The 14,960-nt window shown below is 37.5% G+C and overlaps 1 protein-coding gene across 1 annotated transcript; it reads left to right on the top strand.

Annotated features, from left to right (window-relative positions):
* The first annotated feature begins 388 nt into the window (after nt 1-388).
* On the top strand, nt 389-13,384 carry LOC578145 (alpha/beta hydrolase domain-containing protein 17B). The gene is made up of 2 exons (XM_778333.5): nt 389-1,457; nt 7,941-13,384. Exons 1-2 carry the CDS (start codon nt 811-813, stop codon nt 8,167-8,169), a joined length of 876 nt encoding a protein of 291 aa, XP_783426.1. The 5' UTR covers nt 389-810; the 3' UTR covers nt 8,170-13,384.
* Nucleotides 13,385-14,960: the final 1,576 nt, after the last annotated feature.

Here is a 14,960-nt window from a genome sequence, read left to right as displayed (position 1 = left end):
TTCACACAGCGAATCATTTTTCATCACTTTGCATATGACACTTTTTTATAATCTTTCTTATTTCTGAATTTTGTTTCAGTTTCAGGCAACCTTTTCTTTTATTTTGCCATTTTAGTATGTATTCAGATTAATCGGCCCCCGCTATTATACCCCAAGCTCTAGGCTGTTTCCAACAAGAACAAGAAATCTTCTTTTTCAATTATCCTTCATTTTTGTTTGCCTATATTAAAGTCCCGAAAACTGGGTCACAAATATATAGAGATAATTGATAGCGCAGACAATCGATGCATTTTTTAAACCATTTACATAATTATTCATGTGTTTCAATTTTGGATGGACTTCATGATTGCGAGGACAATGGATTTTTTGTTGAAGGTTAAGATGAGTCAGTATTTCGTCGGTGATGGTATGTTGCTCAAAAGTCCAATGCCACCGATGATATTGACATTTACTAACTGTTTCTTATTGTTGACATTTTGTGAATGAAAGGAATAAAATAGTGTTGGTGAGTCAACTTGCATCTATGCGCAGGCGTCGTCAAATTTCAACTGGGAGTATAGTGACGTCATCATGTGGAGTACGTCACTCTTCTCTGAATTTATACATGGCCGGTATTTGTGTCTGTTGTTCGCCGTCTGAAGCTGTCGTATGTTAGCACAAAGACACCTACCTTTCTCCTCTTTAGTTGCATTTTGTGGACTGGAATCTGTAAACTCACGGAATACATTAATTTCTGAGTGGTAATGTATACATTGGATTAGTGTAAGAATCGGAGATTTTTCGTAAACATTGTGAAAACCCGCATCCATCATGAACGGGCTTTCGTTTAGTGAGCTGTGCTGCTTATTCTGTTGTCCACCATGTCCGTCTCGTATAGCTGCAAAGCTGGCGTTTCTGCCACCAGAACCTACCTACTCAATCGTAACTGATGATACTGGTACTCGTGGGACATTACATTTGACGGATAGGGCAGAATGGCAATTTTCAGATCGAGAACTAGAATCAATCGAGGTGTTCTACACCCGAAATAAGCGTGGGAATAGGATAGCATGCATGTTCGTTCGATGCGCTCCAAATCCAAAATACACAATCCTTTTCAGTCATGGCAATGCTGTTGATATCGGACAGATGAGTAGCTTTTACATCGGCCTTGGCTCAAGATTAAACTGTAACATCTTCAGCTATGACTATTCTGGTTATGGTAGTAGTAGTGGAAAGCCTTTGGAACGTAACTTGTACGCAGACATCGAGGCAGCGTGGCAGGCTTTACGATCGCGATACGGGATAAGTCCGGAGAACATCATTCTGTATGGACAAAGTATTGGTACGGTACCCACAGTGGATTTAGCTTCACGCTATGAAAGTGCCGCAGTGATTCTACATTCCCCGCTCATGTCTGGAATGCGTGTAGCGTTCCCGGATACTAGGAGAACATGGTGGTTTGATCCATTCCCAAGGTAATTTTGAGTTGTGAAATGTTTTTTAATGTAAACTTTTTTTGTAAAATTTGCAAAGTCTGTATTTTTCCCCAACAGATTTAACTTTCAATTTGTTACAATTTCAAAATTATTTTATTTATTTATTTTAAAATACAATGTGATTTTCACGGGACATTTGAAGACTTAAAACTGTTTCAGCACAATATTTTAATAATTTAGATAACAGATGTTGTATTTTTGTCACACTGTCATTGTTTTTTTCAAAGTCATGGCCAATTTCACAAGTTTAACCACCACTACCATTTGTACCAATGACTACCAGTTTCTTTCGAAAAACAAGTATTTTTTCAAGTTTGATTAACAAATATGCCTGCATGTTTTTGATTGAAACTGCAATTCACATGTAGTAGATGTACTACCGGTACTGCAGGTGATGGAGTGCATACAGTGTACATGTTTTTTAATCATTTATATTGCAGTTATATCTTTTGATATACACTTGTACACCCTGTTCATGTATGGTATTGTTATCAATCAATTAATCAATCGATTGATTAATTGATTGAATGAAAAATTTAGTCGTAAAAGATTAATGAAATAATGCTTGTAAACTACAGTACCTAAAATTGCTGTTTTACATGTAAATCAACTGTCCGAATACACAATCTGCCTGGACACAACCTCTGGGTAAACAATAAATGAGTTTTTTTGTTATATTCCTGTCAGCTTTTCTTTTTCTTTCTCTCCTTCTTTCTTTATTTTTGTGAGGGGGGGGGGGGGGGGGCTTCTACACTCTGTAGTTCATGTAAATTACTACTCTACAATACATGTACATTGTACATGCTTCCCCACCATTAACTGTAAGTGTCTATTCCTAAGAAATTAATTGGCAAGATAAGAGAGAATGAAAGAAAGAAAAAAAAAAAAAAAAGAAAAAAGAAAGAAAGAAAGAAAGAGAGTAACATGAAACCAGGATCTTAGCATTGATGTCATGGTAACCAATACTCGTACACAACTTTCACATTATCACTACACATAATTTAAAGGTTATGTAAGTGTAATAAAATAACATGTTGTACATGTAAGAAAAGTGCTGAGTTATTGAGTAAAGTGATTGAAATCTTGAGACTATTTTAAGAATTTAACCTTTCTGACTCAAGACAGATTTTACATGTACGCTACAGTGTACAATGTATGCAATGCATGATGTACTTGAAGATACATGTACAGGAGGAAAAGTCAAGTCTCAAGACCATTTTAAATGTACATAGTACCCCAGAAAAAGCATGTACATGTACAGTACAGTAAATAATAAATATTTGTTTCACATTAAATGAAGCTTGCATTAGTACATGTAGTTCATGTAGTTCATGTCTGACTAGCAAGACCAATTTGCAGCACATATTTTCCCAAGCAGTTAAAAAAGAGGGATGGAAGTGATTCAATAGCTGTGGTGATATGAATCATACATTGCATGAACTTAATGGAGTAGTGAGATTCATACTGGTAGTGGTACAAGGTACAGTATATGTACAGAACATTGTACTTGTATGCTATATGAAACAAACTTTCAGACTGTACCGCACATGACAACACACCTAAACACCATTACAGCATCTTTTGGAGGAATCCTACCAAGTACCAAGTACTACCACATAGAGTACCGAAGCTGTGGCTTCATATAAATCTATTTGTATAAATCTAATTTCTCAATTTTTTCTTCTTTCTTTTCTTTCCAAAAGAGCATCAAAATTAAAAAAAAATGTCCGAATGTCGAAAACCAATTAAATATATTAAGTATTGGCTGAGATATGACCATCTGAATAAATAGATGTCCTGTAGGAACTCAGTGTTATACATGTATTGCCCGGCTCGTAATGTTATGAACCAGAGCAATATAACACTGAGTTCCTATAGGACATCTATTTATTCAGATGGGGGGGGGGGGGGGGGGGAGTGAACACTCCTTTTTTACCCTCAACATCCACCTGACCACTCCCCCCCCCCCCCCCCTTGAACAAAACAAAACAGATACATGTAAAGAGTGTCTTTAAAATTCTAAAACACCCCCTTTTGCCAGGGGGGGAGGGGGGTGTTTGAACACCCCAAACACTCCCCCTCGATACGGCAATGGCTGTGTAAGCTTTGATTAGGTTATTTAATGGGCTCATGGCATTAAACTTTCCATGAACCTCGACACTGAGCAAAATTTTGTGTGTCAAAGTTTCAAGTTTTTGAGGCACTACAATATACACTGTACTCAAATTTTTGCATTATAGACTTTTCTGGTACACATACAGTATTAAATGTACTTAATTATACAAGCCTAAAAAGGCCTTTCCAATATAAATGTACACTAAACATTGATAAAGAACTTGGTGACTAGTCATATCCTGGAGATCTGAACACACATATATGAATTCTGTGTTGCAGAGTAGCAACTACAGTACATGAAGCAACACCAGGTAGCTGTGGCCTAGACACTGAACGGTGGTGATTCAAAGGTTATGAAGGTTAATTCAAGGTCAGACTGTCTCCTATCCAATTGGGGATTAATTCTTGAAGAACAGGACAACTTGACAAGGCACTTGTAAATTTCAAATGACGTTAGACCATGGACTTACGTAAGTCCATGGTTATACCCCCCCCCCCCCCTGAATAACCATCCCCAGATATTTGAGGGGATACTGATTGGACAATATACACTATACATGTACAAGTACATGTATCAAATTGTCTCTACTCTCTGACTCTACCCTCAAACTGGTTTTTTTTTAAAAAGAAGAAGAAGAAAAAAAATCAACAAACAAACAGATAAACAGATTTTCTTTTTTTTTTTACCAATTTTTTTTTCTTCCCTTTTTTATCCTGATTTTTCCAATTTCCCTCTTATTTTATCTATTCTTCCCTATTTTTTTCCCCAATTTTCTTACTCGTAAGGGGGGAATGTTGTTAGATGCCATTTTCCCCCCGCGAATCCTTTTTTTTTTTTTTTTACTCAAGGGGGCGTGGCTGAGGGAGAAAACAAAAACTCTATTTTTTTTTTAGTGCTCACTATCACCCCTGGTTTTTCTCTTTTTGATTACTGCATGATTTGAACATAGTCTAGTGCTTGATTCCTACGTGTTTAGTAATGAAACACAAAAAATATATCCCATTTGTGCTGCTTCACACAAGATGATTTTATGTACCAGAAGCCCAAAAGTTTGACGTCTACATTAGCCTACTCATAACATGTGCCTGTGAAAATCCCAGAAGTGATAAATAATTAAATTTCATAATCCCGAATAAATTCACCTCGATACAGTTACTGTAACAGAACACTATCCATAGGTCTCGATATTATCAACAAATATTTGAACATAACAGGTGTGAACATAATTTGTTGTTTTTAGTTTTGTATTGCTTTTGTGTTACTTGATGTTAAATGTCATCAAAGATATTACATGTGTTTTGACTTATGACTAGAACAAAAAAAAAATTAAAGGTACATTTTCGCCCATGTGCCATTCCACATGTACAGGTAGCTATGGCTTTGTCTTGAAGAAGTGGATGGGTGTACAGTACTGTACATGTATAAAAGGGAGGCTATGTTTTACAATAAGGCTTTTGCATTAAATCCAATTAATTTTTTTGCAGTGTGATATCATACACTGTAGAGTGAAATCCATAGAGATTTGACCGTCTCTAAAATACATGTACGCTCATCTACTTTGAGAATACCGGTAATTGATTTTGTCACAGATTCAGCTTTGTTTTACAAATGTCGACCCATTTTCCCAGGGTATATTGCAAGGAGATAATGAAAATTGTGAAATCCTTCACCAACACTTTTCCACACTCTCGATGATGAGCATGATATACACTGTAGTCTGCAAAAATAGACTCTTTATTTAAGTTGACGCTTTACCACAATACCTAAAGCCGTGAGCAGAGCCTCGATCTCTGTCCGTTTCTTGTTGATATTGTACGTGTAGTCTCAATTTGCAGACACTGTTACGCATAATGACTGACTAGGGTTTATACCGGCAAACTAATGCGCCTACATGTGCACTACAAGTATTTACTGTATATTCACTATATTGCCTTACAACATTCATTATTCCTTAATTAAACGATATGCAGCTCATACAGTACATGTACATGTACATGTACAGTAATCAATTGTCGGGAATGAGTTATCAGACCAGCGAATTCTTTTTACATGGGAGCGGTGAACAATTTACATAATGTTCATGTACCTGTAGCCCTGGTAAACTCTAACAGGGCTCTGGTAAATTGAAGAAAAAAATCTGGTAAAAAAACCCCCAAAACTTAAATATCATTGTGAGTACCAATATCACACCGAAACAAGACCAAGTACTGAAGGAGCTCTCATGAACAGAAAAATATTTTTTAGACAGTCTCAGACACACATGTACGGTACATACATGTAAAGTTAAATAAAGTTAAATCAAATGTAAATCGAAAGTACCACTTTCATTTCGACATGTACAAGTGGATTGTAAATGTCCTGTGAACTTGTGAAGTTAAGATTGATAGGACATGTGAAAGTGGTTGAATTGTGCGTTAATCTGAAAGAGCATATTAGAAAATGTCATGTCAAGAGTACATGTGTACATGACTACATGTATCTCTTTCGAGCTTTTGTTCTTTTGTTCTCGATTGCTAGTCATCTTGTTAATGTTTTGATATACAGTACCAGTACTGTACATGAACATGTAGATCCATACAGTACAACCCATGAAAAAATTCACATGGCAAAGGGTTTAATGTCATAAAAATTTGAATGCTAATAAATGAAGTGTCTGGCTTATTAAATGCATGATGAAAGAGCATACAATTTCAGGCAAAATGGCAAAAAGATCATTATAATATAGGGTAAATACTAACATGACACAGACTTTTTTTGGAAATGTTTCACCACTGTGTTCATACCTACCGTATCAGTGTTATTGATCCAAATGATTTGGATGACATACTTAGGTATACATGTACATGTTGTACATAAGTAACTTTCTTCTTTCTCTGTTTTGAATTTTCATTTTCACTTATTTCCTTTTTTCTTTTTTCATTCCATTTATTATGCCACCTTCAAAATTAAGCTAATGCCCATTAAAAATGCTTGGAAAACATAGCCATTGTTTTTAAAATTAAATTCAAGTCAAGCAAGCAGTTGTACGTACAGTAACTGCTGGCTAGGAAGACCTTGAAGTTGAATGCGTCTGCACAGCGCATAATTTTGAGCAAAGACTCCCTATTGCTTTAAGTTTTTTGTGTTGCCCATGGTTTCATTCAAAGATTGAGGAAAGTTTTCGAATGAGCTAGATTCTTGGAGTGCATTGGCACAGTCCTTAGCTACAGGATACAATGTAACTTAAAACCACGAGCTAAAGTCAAAGATACAGTTGAGTTCTGGTCATACAATTGCATTGTGAAAGAAACAGTGTGGAATCGATGAAAAAAGGTTGATCATCTAGCATGTTTAAGTTTTGGTGTGTACTGCAAGGTTCTGGAATCATCAAATTGATGTTAGAAATTTGGCCCAGTTTTGGTAAAGTTACAAGCGCTGTACACAGAAAGATGTTTGGGACTACGGTATACAAACTTGTGGCATAAAAATCTGTCCCGATTTTTATGATGTTACATGCCATATTTAGAATATTAAGGTATTTGAAGAGCCATGCTTTTTAGGGAACATTTTTTATCTGATGTTCTTCCACACTTGCATATTAGATACAATGATAATGCTCAAAAACTATTTTTCACCTCCTTCCGGAACTCAACCTTCTCTTTAAAGGTTACATATTCCTGTGTGAACCTACATGTGTAAATGTAGCTGAAGTCTGTTACATCTATTCAGAGCTCCTTGGTTAGATATTACAGCATGTGTAATCAAATTTGTAATGGCAGGGTTTAATGAAATGCAAATTTGATTGCTCTGCAGCACTAGGCCTGCCAAGATCAATTAACCTACATAGCTTCTGTTAAAAATACATCTCAACGTTACAATCACATTTGCCCCTACTTGTACGATTGAACGTTCATGGAACATCAACCAAGGAACAAAAAGCATGATGAAGAATAAGGAAGCCATTAATTCAACTCGTTAAGGAACTATAATGCTATGCATGTATATCAAGATGATGAAGATTAAAGAAACGTACAATACAGTGGAAATATGGAAACTTATTATAACAATCTCTTTTGGAACAGGAAAATTACTGACATACTGTACATGTACCTCAAGTTTAATACAAGATTTTGTTATAACAGTATGTATTCTATAAATGTTCCACTGCTCATGTACTTCACAACTCATCAATATGGCACATGATTAATCAGTCTCTCTCTCTCTCTCTCTCTCTCCCTTTCGGTCTATCTATTTTCTCCCTGTCTCTCTACTCTTTCTCCTCTCTCCACCACCTCTCTTCCCACTCTCCCCTTCTCTCCCCTTTTCTCTTTGTCTCCCCTCTTGCTCTTTCCATCTCCCATCTGCAGCATTGACAAATGTTCCAAGGTGGCATCCCCCGTCTTGGTCATCCACGGGACCGAGGACGAGGTCATCGACTTCTCCCACGGCCTGGCCATCTACGAGCGGTGCCAGCACACCGTCGAACCCCTGTGGGTGGAAGGAGCCGGCCACAACGACGTGGAGCTCTTTGGCCAGTACCTGGAGCGCCTCAGGAACTTCATCACTCAGGAGCTACCCAGTCTAACAGCATCATGATCACCGTCGCATGGCTCAGGCAGGCAAGCAGACAGTTAGGAGCCACCTCACTTAGTGTGTGTTCTCCTCCTCCTCCTCCTCATCCTACTCCTTGTAAGATCTGTAAATAACCTGGAATTTCCCTTGTTCGTACAATATATATCATATTCATGGGCTGCTCATATTGGGCCTGTTCACACAAACATGAATATTGTGGTGTTTGGCACAAACTTTTTCAACATGTCGTGCACAGCACATGTGCACTCATATTAATATGTTGATTGAATTCTTACCCAAACACATTGGCTGACACTACAGACAGTCACATGTTTCTGAAAATCTTCTTTGTGTGAGATGGCCTACATGTAATACATGCGTATATCTGAAAGTTGTGTAGCATTGATTTTTGGGGACAGCATTGCTTCAATACTTTTTGGCCCCATCCCAGTATACTTTCCCTCAGTGTAGAAGGGTTTTTGCTTGAACTCTGGCATATTTATCTGTACATTTGCTTCTTATTTGCATCATTATTTCAATTATAAATACATTAGTATTATTTTTATGTGAAACATGTTTTAAGTGCATTACTTGAATTCTACATTGCAATGCATGTTGAGGGAGAAGTGTCCAGAGGGTAGCAACATAAGTTTAATAACAAAATAAGATATTGGTATTTAAAAAAAAAATTAAATAGCAATATGATTTATTATTTTTTATTATTTATTTTCCACACTCACAGCTCCAAACGTTTAAGACTGAGGACCAAATTTTGACAAACATTTACTGCCATATTACTTTTATGACTTCATTAAAAAATATGTTGACATTTTCCAGTTAACGGTTAATAATAAAAAGCTGGTATTTTTACATGTAGAGTTACAGTACATGCAAAAATGTATTGTAAATGTTTTGATACAGGGTGCATTACAACATTTACATGTAGCTATGGTGCAATTCCATGGCATTAGAATGGAAATAAACAAAGGGATAAAAAGAATGGAATTAAACAAAGGGATAAAAGGATTGAAAACAGTTTCTTGTTTAGGGATGATAACTTTTTGAATATGTAACCTCATTATGCCAGTATTAGCCAGTTAAATATTCTCTGATAGTTATCAGAGGTTATCAGAGGGTCTGAATAATGTATCTTCTCAGTAAGTCAAAAGAGTTTCTGATGAAAAAAGGAAATTAAATGTACATGTAGTATGCTATACTAGTAGATGAATGCTAATAATGCCTTTGAGATAGAAGTGTGTGTGCGACGTTGTTAGCGTGTTTAATCCTGAACACTTTTGTCACTATTGCTTTTTGCCTTTTGGAAATGGTCACAATTTTTGGGGTTTTTTGGTGGTATTTTGTATATTGTATTTGTATTTTGTTTTGATTAGTTCATCTAAGTTTCAGACTAATATGTAATTTATAACTAATTTCCTGGATTATCATTCTGTACAGGAAAACTTTTTGTTTGTAGAACAGGGCTAGACTCTATTTGGAGTAGTGTACATCGTAGTTTCATGTATAGATGGGTCTGAACACTATTACAATAAGATGTTCACGAACTTGCACTGAAGACAGTTTTGTAAGACTTTGGGGTCTTATTCATATACTTGTGCAGTTGTGCTTGTATTATAGAATGAGGATCGATCTAGAGGAAAAGCGAAATTCCTCCATTCTTGAGTTATTTATTCAAAGGGTTCGTCGAATCGCTTCCACTTTCGGCAAAGTAGCGAATCGACCGTGAGCGGAAGATTGAATTTTGCAAGCCAGAACGATTTCAGGAACCAAATTTGAATCAATGTCGATGACATCTTTCTCAGTTCATCCTTAGTTGCAGGATCTGTTTACCCGCTGACTACTGAACCCTCTCATTCCTACACAATGCATACAGGAAACATCCGGCTCCTGTAGATGTAGGGTTAATGTACTCAGAAAAAGATAGTGATAGTGATACATGATTGAGTGCAATTTCCATGTACATGTACAAGTTGGTCCAATTAAGTATACAAAGAGAACTGCTGTTAAACGCTTCATTTTATATCGATTTTTTCTCGGAATCCTTAATCTCATCATGACTGTACAAAAAGGCTTGTAGATTATTAAAGCATGAGATGGAAAATTTATAATATCCTTCAGGAAAGATCTGTGTATAATGGATTCAAAAACAAAAACAATCTCTGCATATTGTATAATAAACAATATACACCCCTACACATGCATGTAGAGTGTGCTTTTTCAAGAGGAAAATGTAAAGTTGAAGACTTGGAATGTATTTTTTACTATGAAAATTTAATTCCTACAGAAAGGTGAGAATATTTTTTTTTTTAAATATAGAAATTCAGTACCTCCATGCATGTTGTGTTTACGTAATGTATACTGTATGAAAAGTAGACATTACGTAGATGTAAGATACAATACATGTGTGGAAGCTCATACTCTTGTATTTTAATATTCATCAGTTCACTACATGTACAATATCACTAGCTGCAGGGTACATACCGAACGCGATGTTGCAACAGTGATTGCCCATGTATTCTGCACTGCAGTTGGTGCTTGCTAATGTGCCTAATGAAAAGAAAATTGGTACCCCTAATGTGCATAGAGCCCACGCAGACACTTTCGCTGTCCTATGAGTTAAAGCGACCTTTTACACGCACATACAGTAGCCTGATTGCGCAGACAATTTTCTTGTGTCCACCCCCCTCCGGAGCCCAATTAGGAAATACTGGTATCGTAAAGTGTATACGGAGTGCATGACATTTACAACATGCATTTTATATTTAGGATGAATGCATTGTCATAGTTGATAATACTTCTGGCGGAGGGAAAGATCGCCATTGAAGGTCAATTATTGGAATTGTAGTTCATGGCAAAAAAATTTCCTGCTAATCAGACTCTCTCTCTCTCTCTCTCTCTCTCTCTCTCTCTCATTTTTTCACTTTCACTTCCACTCATTTGTGTACTTGTTGTGGTATCAAAAGGCTAGATGAGGATGTGGACGACCATTGTCTTTGTACAATGTGTATACATGTAATGTATATGCAGGATTCTATAGAATATAAAACAATGTATAGACAAGAGCACGGTCTAGGATGCACGTATTATGATGGGAAGTTGGCAACCACTTCAACGAAAGATAAGTACCGGTAGGCTCTGTCTTCATAATCAAAGCAAACATTTGGGTACTGTAGACTGGATTGAATTCTATATGTACATTGTAGGCCTATGATGTACAATCTAACAGTTTTTTTCTTTTCTTTTCTTTGTCAAGAACAATTACCATTAAATATCCTCATCGTATACATGTACATGTGTTTGATGTGGCCCTTTAAATGAAATGTCGTCATTCGTGTTACACAGCAACGCACAACTCATGCATAGGAATTTCTGAAGTCAAATACACTGACAAAGTCCCTTGCAATGTATGATAATTAATGATTACACAGGATTGACAGGAAGTTAATATCGTCTAGATCTCCTTTTAAAACACAGTGTCGACTTTATAGGCCTACCGGTACATGTCTCGTGTACATTTGGATGGTATCATTTCTTTTATAATATATTTAAGACCTGTAGGCTGTAGAATTCAAGAGGGCAGGACTTGTTAAATGTAGGAATGAAGATGTGGATCTCATAACTCTATAATCGTGTATATCTAGTCAAAATATATGTACATGTAGTCTCCTACTCTGCTACTACAACTTCATCTTCATCAAGCTATTTGCAGAGTAGGTCTGTATTGTTTTAATTAACAGTTGATTAGTAGAAACAGTTGATTGAGCAGAGTGCTTACAGTCATAGCCTACCTTATGTACATCTACCATACACTGTACAGCTTTCAAGGTCCTTGTATGAGGCATGCCACTCATGCGCTAATGAATCATAGATTAAATGCACACTTTAATTTCCCCCATGAATGCATATATGGAATATGTTTACTGGTACTCAAAATGGCAAAGGATGCTTTGATGCAACTGTGATCTATTTGATAATTATTGAGTGAATATTAATTTGAGCTTCAAGGACTATGACCAACAACAAAAAAAGATTACCAAATACAAATCACATCACATGATATGATCTAGGATGACAAATACGCATACAGTATAAACTGTACCTACAATATTAAATGTTAATGTATCTGCACCAGAAAATTCCTATACCACCAGGCATGCTGTTATAGGAAGAATACACATGGGGCAGGGGCACTTCAAGGGAGGGGGGGGGGGGGCAGGGGCATTGTCCCCTCTCACTTTCCAAACTTGCCATAAAACGTTGCTTGTCCGAGATTTTTGAGAGATTTTAACTCTTCTGAAAATGGTGAGAACATTTTTTGTTAAGAGGGGGGGGGGGGGGGGGGGCTACTTGTTTGAGAATATTGAGAGATGCCCCCTCCCTTCCCCCTTCCTCTCCCACCCCTGTATGTGAACAAACACATGCCGATATAACATACCAAACCTCCTGCTTGTAACTCAAGACTAGCAACCAGTGGGTGAAAATGGTTGACGGAGCATGAATTCGCATTTCCGCTGAGACGGGATAGCCAGGGAGGAGCGATGACACGGCTTCTTAGAAACACAACCCATGACATCGCTTGAGAACAAGATTGATGGCCACTGTGTGCATCATGCCTTCCTTCTCAATATCAATTCATATCTTTACTTGCATAAATCCAAAATCAGTGTGTACTGGTTTGCTGGATATGGGAGGCACAAAAATATGCTGGTATTCTTGTTTATGCACAGCAAGATACTCCAATGAAACAGCATACCAAAGTTGTAGATGTGCATCGTTTTTTATTCCATTACCTTGTTTAGCATGTCAAGTTTATTTTGACTAAATTGAAGAAAAGAGATTTTTTTGGGGAGGGGGAGGGGGGGGGGGTGCAGGAGATGGTAGTCAAATTCTTTTACTTCACTGTGTAGAAGATAATGTTGCCTACATGTTTATATAAAAAAAAAAGGTTAGATGGTTAACCAGCACATCAAATGCTATCGTGCACAAATCATCCTTCAACTATGCCCCATCCCTTGGCTCTCCCTCTCCCTCTCTCTATCTCTCTCTATCTCTCTCTATCTCTCTCCCCTCCAATCGCTTCTTGGTTGCCAGTGGGTTATTATTGCTTGCCATGCTAATTGCCCTATGAGGTTTTCAACCCTTAAATAGCCTCTGCTCCATTTGCCCTCCGAGCTACAACCTCCACTCGTCGTCGACCCTACCCTACCATATGCTCTCCCTCTCGTTCTCCACGTTGCTCCTGCTCTCTGTCCATTACTCCTGTTCTCTGTCTGTCACTCCTGTTCTCTGTCCGTCACTCTCCCCCGTCTCCAGCAACCACAGGCATGATAGCGAATTGGAAATATAGATGATAAGAGGTCACTTTGTGAATAATGTATTCAGGATTGGAGCTCACGCTATGCACTGCCATATTCTGGAGTGCTCTTGACTCCTCTGTAACCCACGGCTCTCAGTAATGTCACTCAGTAATGTGCAGTGACAGCCGGGCGCTATGATGGAGTACCTTAGGCATACATGTATGTTATTTACATGTACATTACCTATTCCTTCAACTCTTACCTGTATCTACAAACACATGTACATGTTTATTAAGATCAACCTACTCCTGATGTGCATACACAGCATGCACTCATCTCTAGGGACTTTGTGTATTTTTACATCCAATATTACTACAGTAAAATCCGTCTGTAGTGACCACCGAAAAGAAACAGCAAAAATGGTCTTTAAGTTTATAGACAGGTGGCCACTATAGACAGCTTGGTGGCCATTTTGGATATACTGTACATCTGCAGTATGTAACATTGTATGTAAATGTAATTTTACCTTGCTTTCTTTTAGAGCCGAATATAATGATTTCAAACTGAAACTAAGAGGCCTATACTGAAAGAACCTACAATCCATATCATTTACCGCTAAATTCAAGTGTATGTTTAATGATTAAATGGTCATCAAATGCAATGATTGTTGGCTTCATATTATACTGGTATCATGGTATGTCACTTTGTTTGTACTCTCATACTGTGCACATTAACAGTTTGTTTTTAGTTATCATCATGCATAGATACTACAAGCCTTATATTTAGTTTGCATAGACCGGCGACATGAAAATGTGTTGTACGAGAGATCCCTCTTCAACTTCAATAATTTGCCTAAAAAAACAGATGCCAATTTTCCAGATCAGCTAGCCGGGTTGTGTAAAGTTGCAGATAATCACTGCTGCTGCTGTTGTGTTTAGTGAACACAGATTGTAATAACATCTCGGCAGGGAGGTTCTTTCCTTCGTCGTCTCCGCAGGGCTTGTGAGACATTTCAATATCGCTTCTGAGCGCAACCCGACTTGATTTTTTGCTGAAAACATGTACATGTACCCAGCCCCTAAAGGGAAAAGCCATTGGGAAATGGAATAGGCAGGCAGGCAGGCGGAGGGAGGCACGGATTCCCACTCATTCATTTCGGCTGTGGTTTATCAACCATCCCATCAAAACCTCCTGGCTATTTAAAAGCTGTGAGCTTTAGCAGAGTCTTCCATCTATGAGACTCCCTGATGACCTGCACTTCTGTTTAAAGTCAGCTTCTTATCTGTTGCCATGGTAACTGGCATGTTGGCCAGATCCCTGTGCGTCAGATGATTTATGGGACACCTATGAGATACATGTTCTGTTTTATGCAGCGTTGGGATATACTTGTGAAGCCTTACACGTACATTGCGATTTGCATCATTTACATTGTAAGGTTCATTAGGTAGCCCAGATTGATATGCTGACATACATGTAGGTAACTGGTGCACATTAAACTAA

The sequence above is a fragment of the Strongylocentrotus purpuratus genome, unplaced genomic scaffold, assembly GCF_000002235.5.
Source record: "Strongylocentrotus purpuratus isolate Spur 01 unplaced genomic scaffold, Spur_5.0 spur5_scaffold_9, whole genome shotgun sequence".
Lineage (NCBI taxonomy): Eukaryota > Metazoa > Echinodermata > Echinoidea > Camarodonta > Strongylocentrotidae > Strongylocentrotus > Strongylocentrotus purpuratus.
Note: the sequence above shows the minus strand (reverse complement) of the source record. Positions and strands in the feature narration are given on the sequence as shown.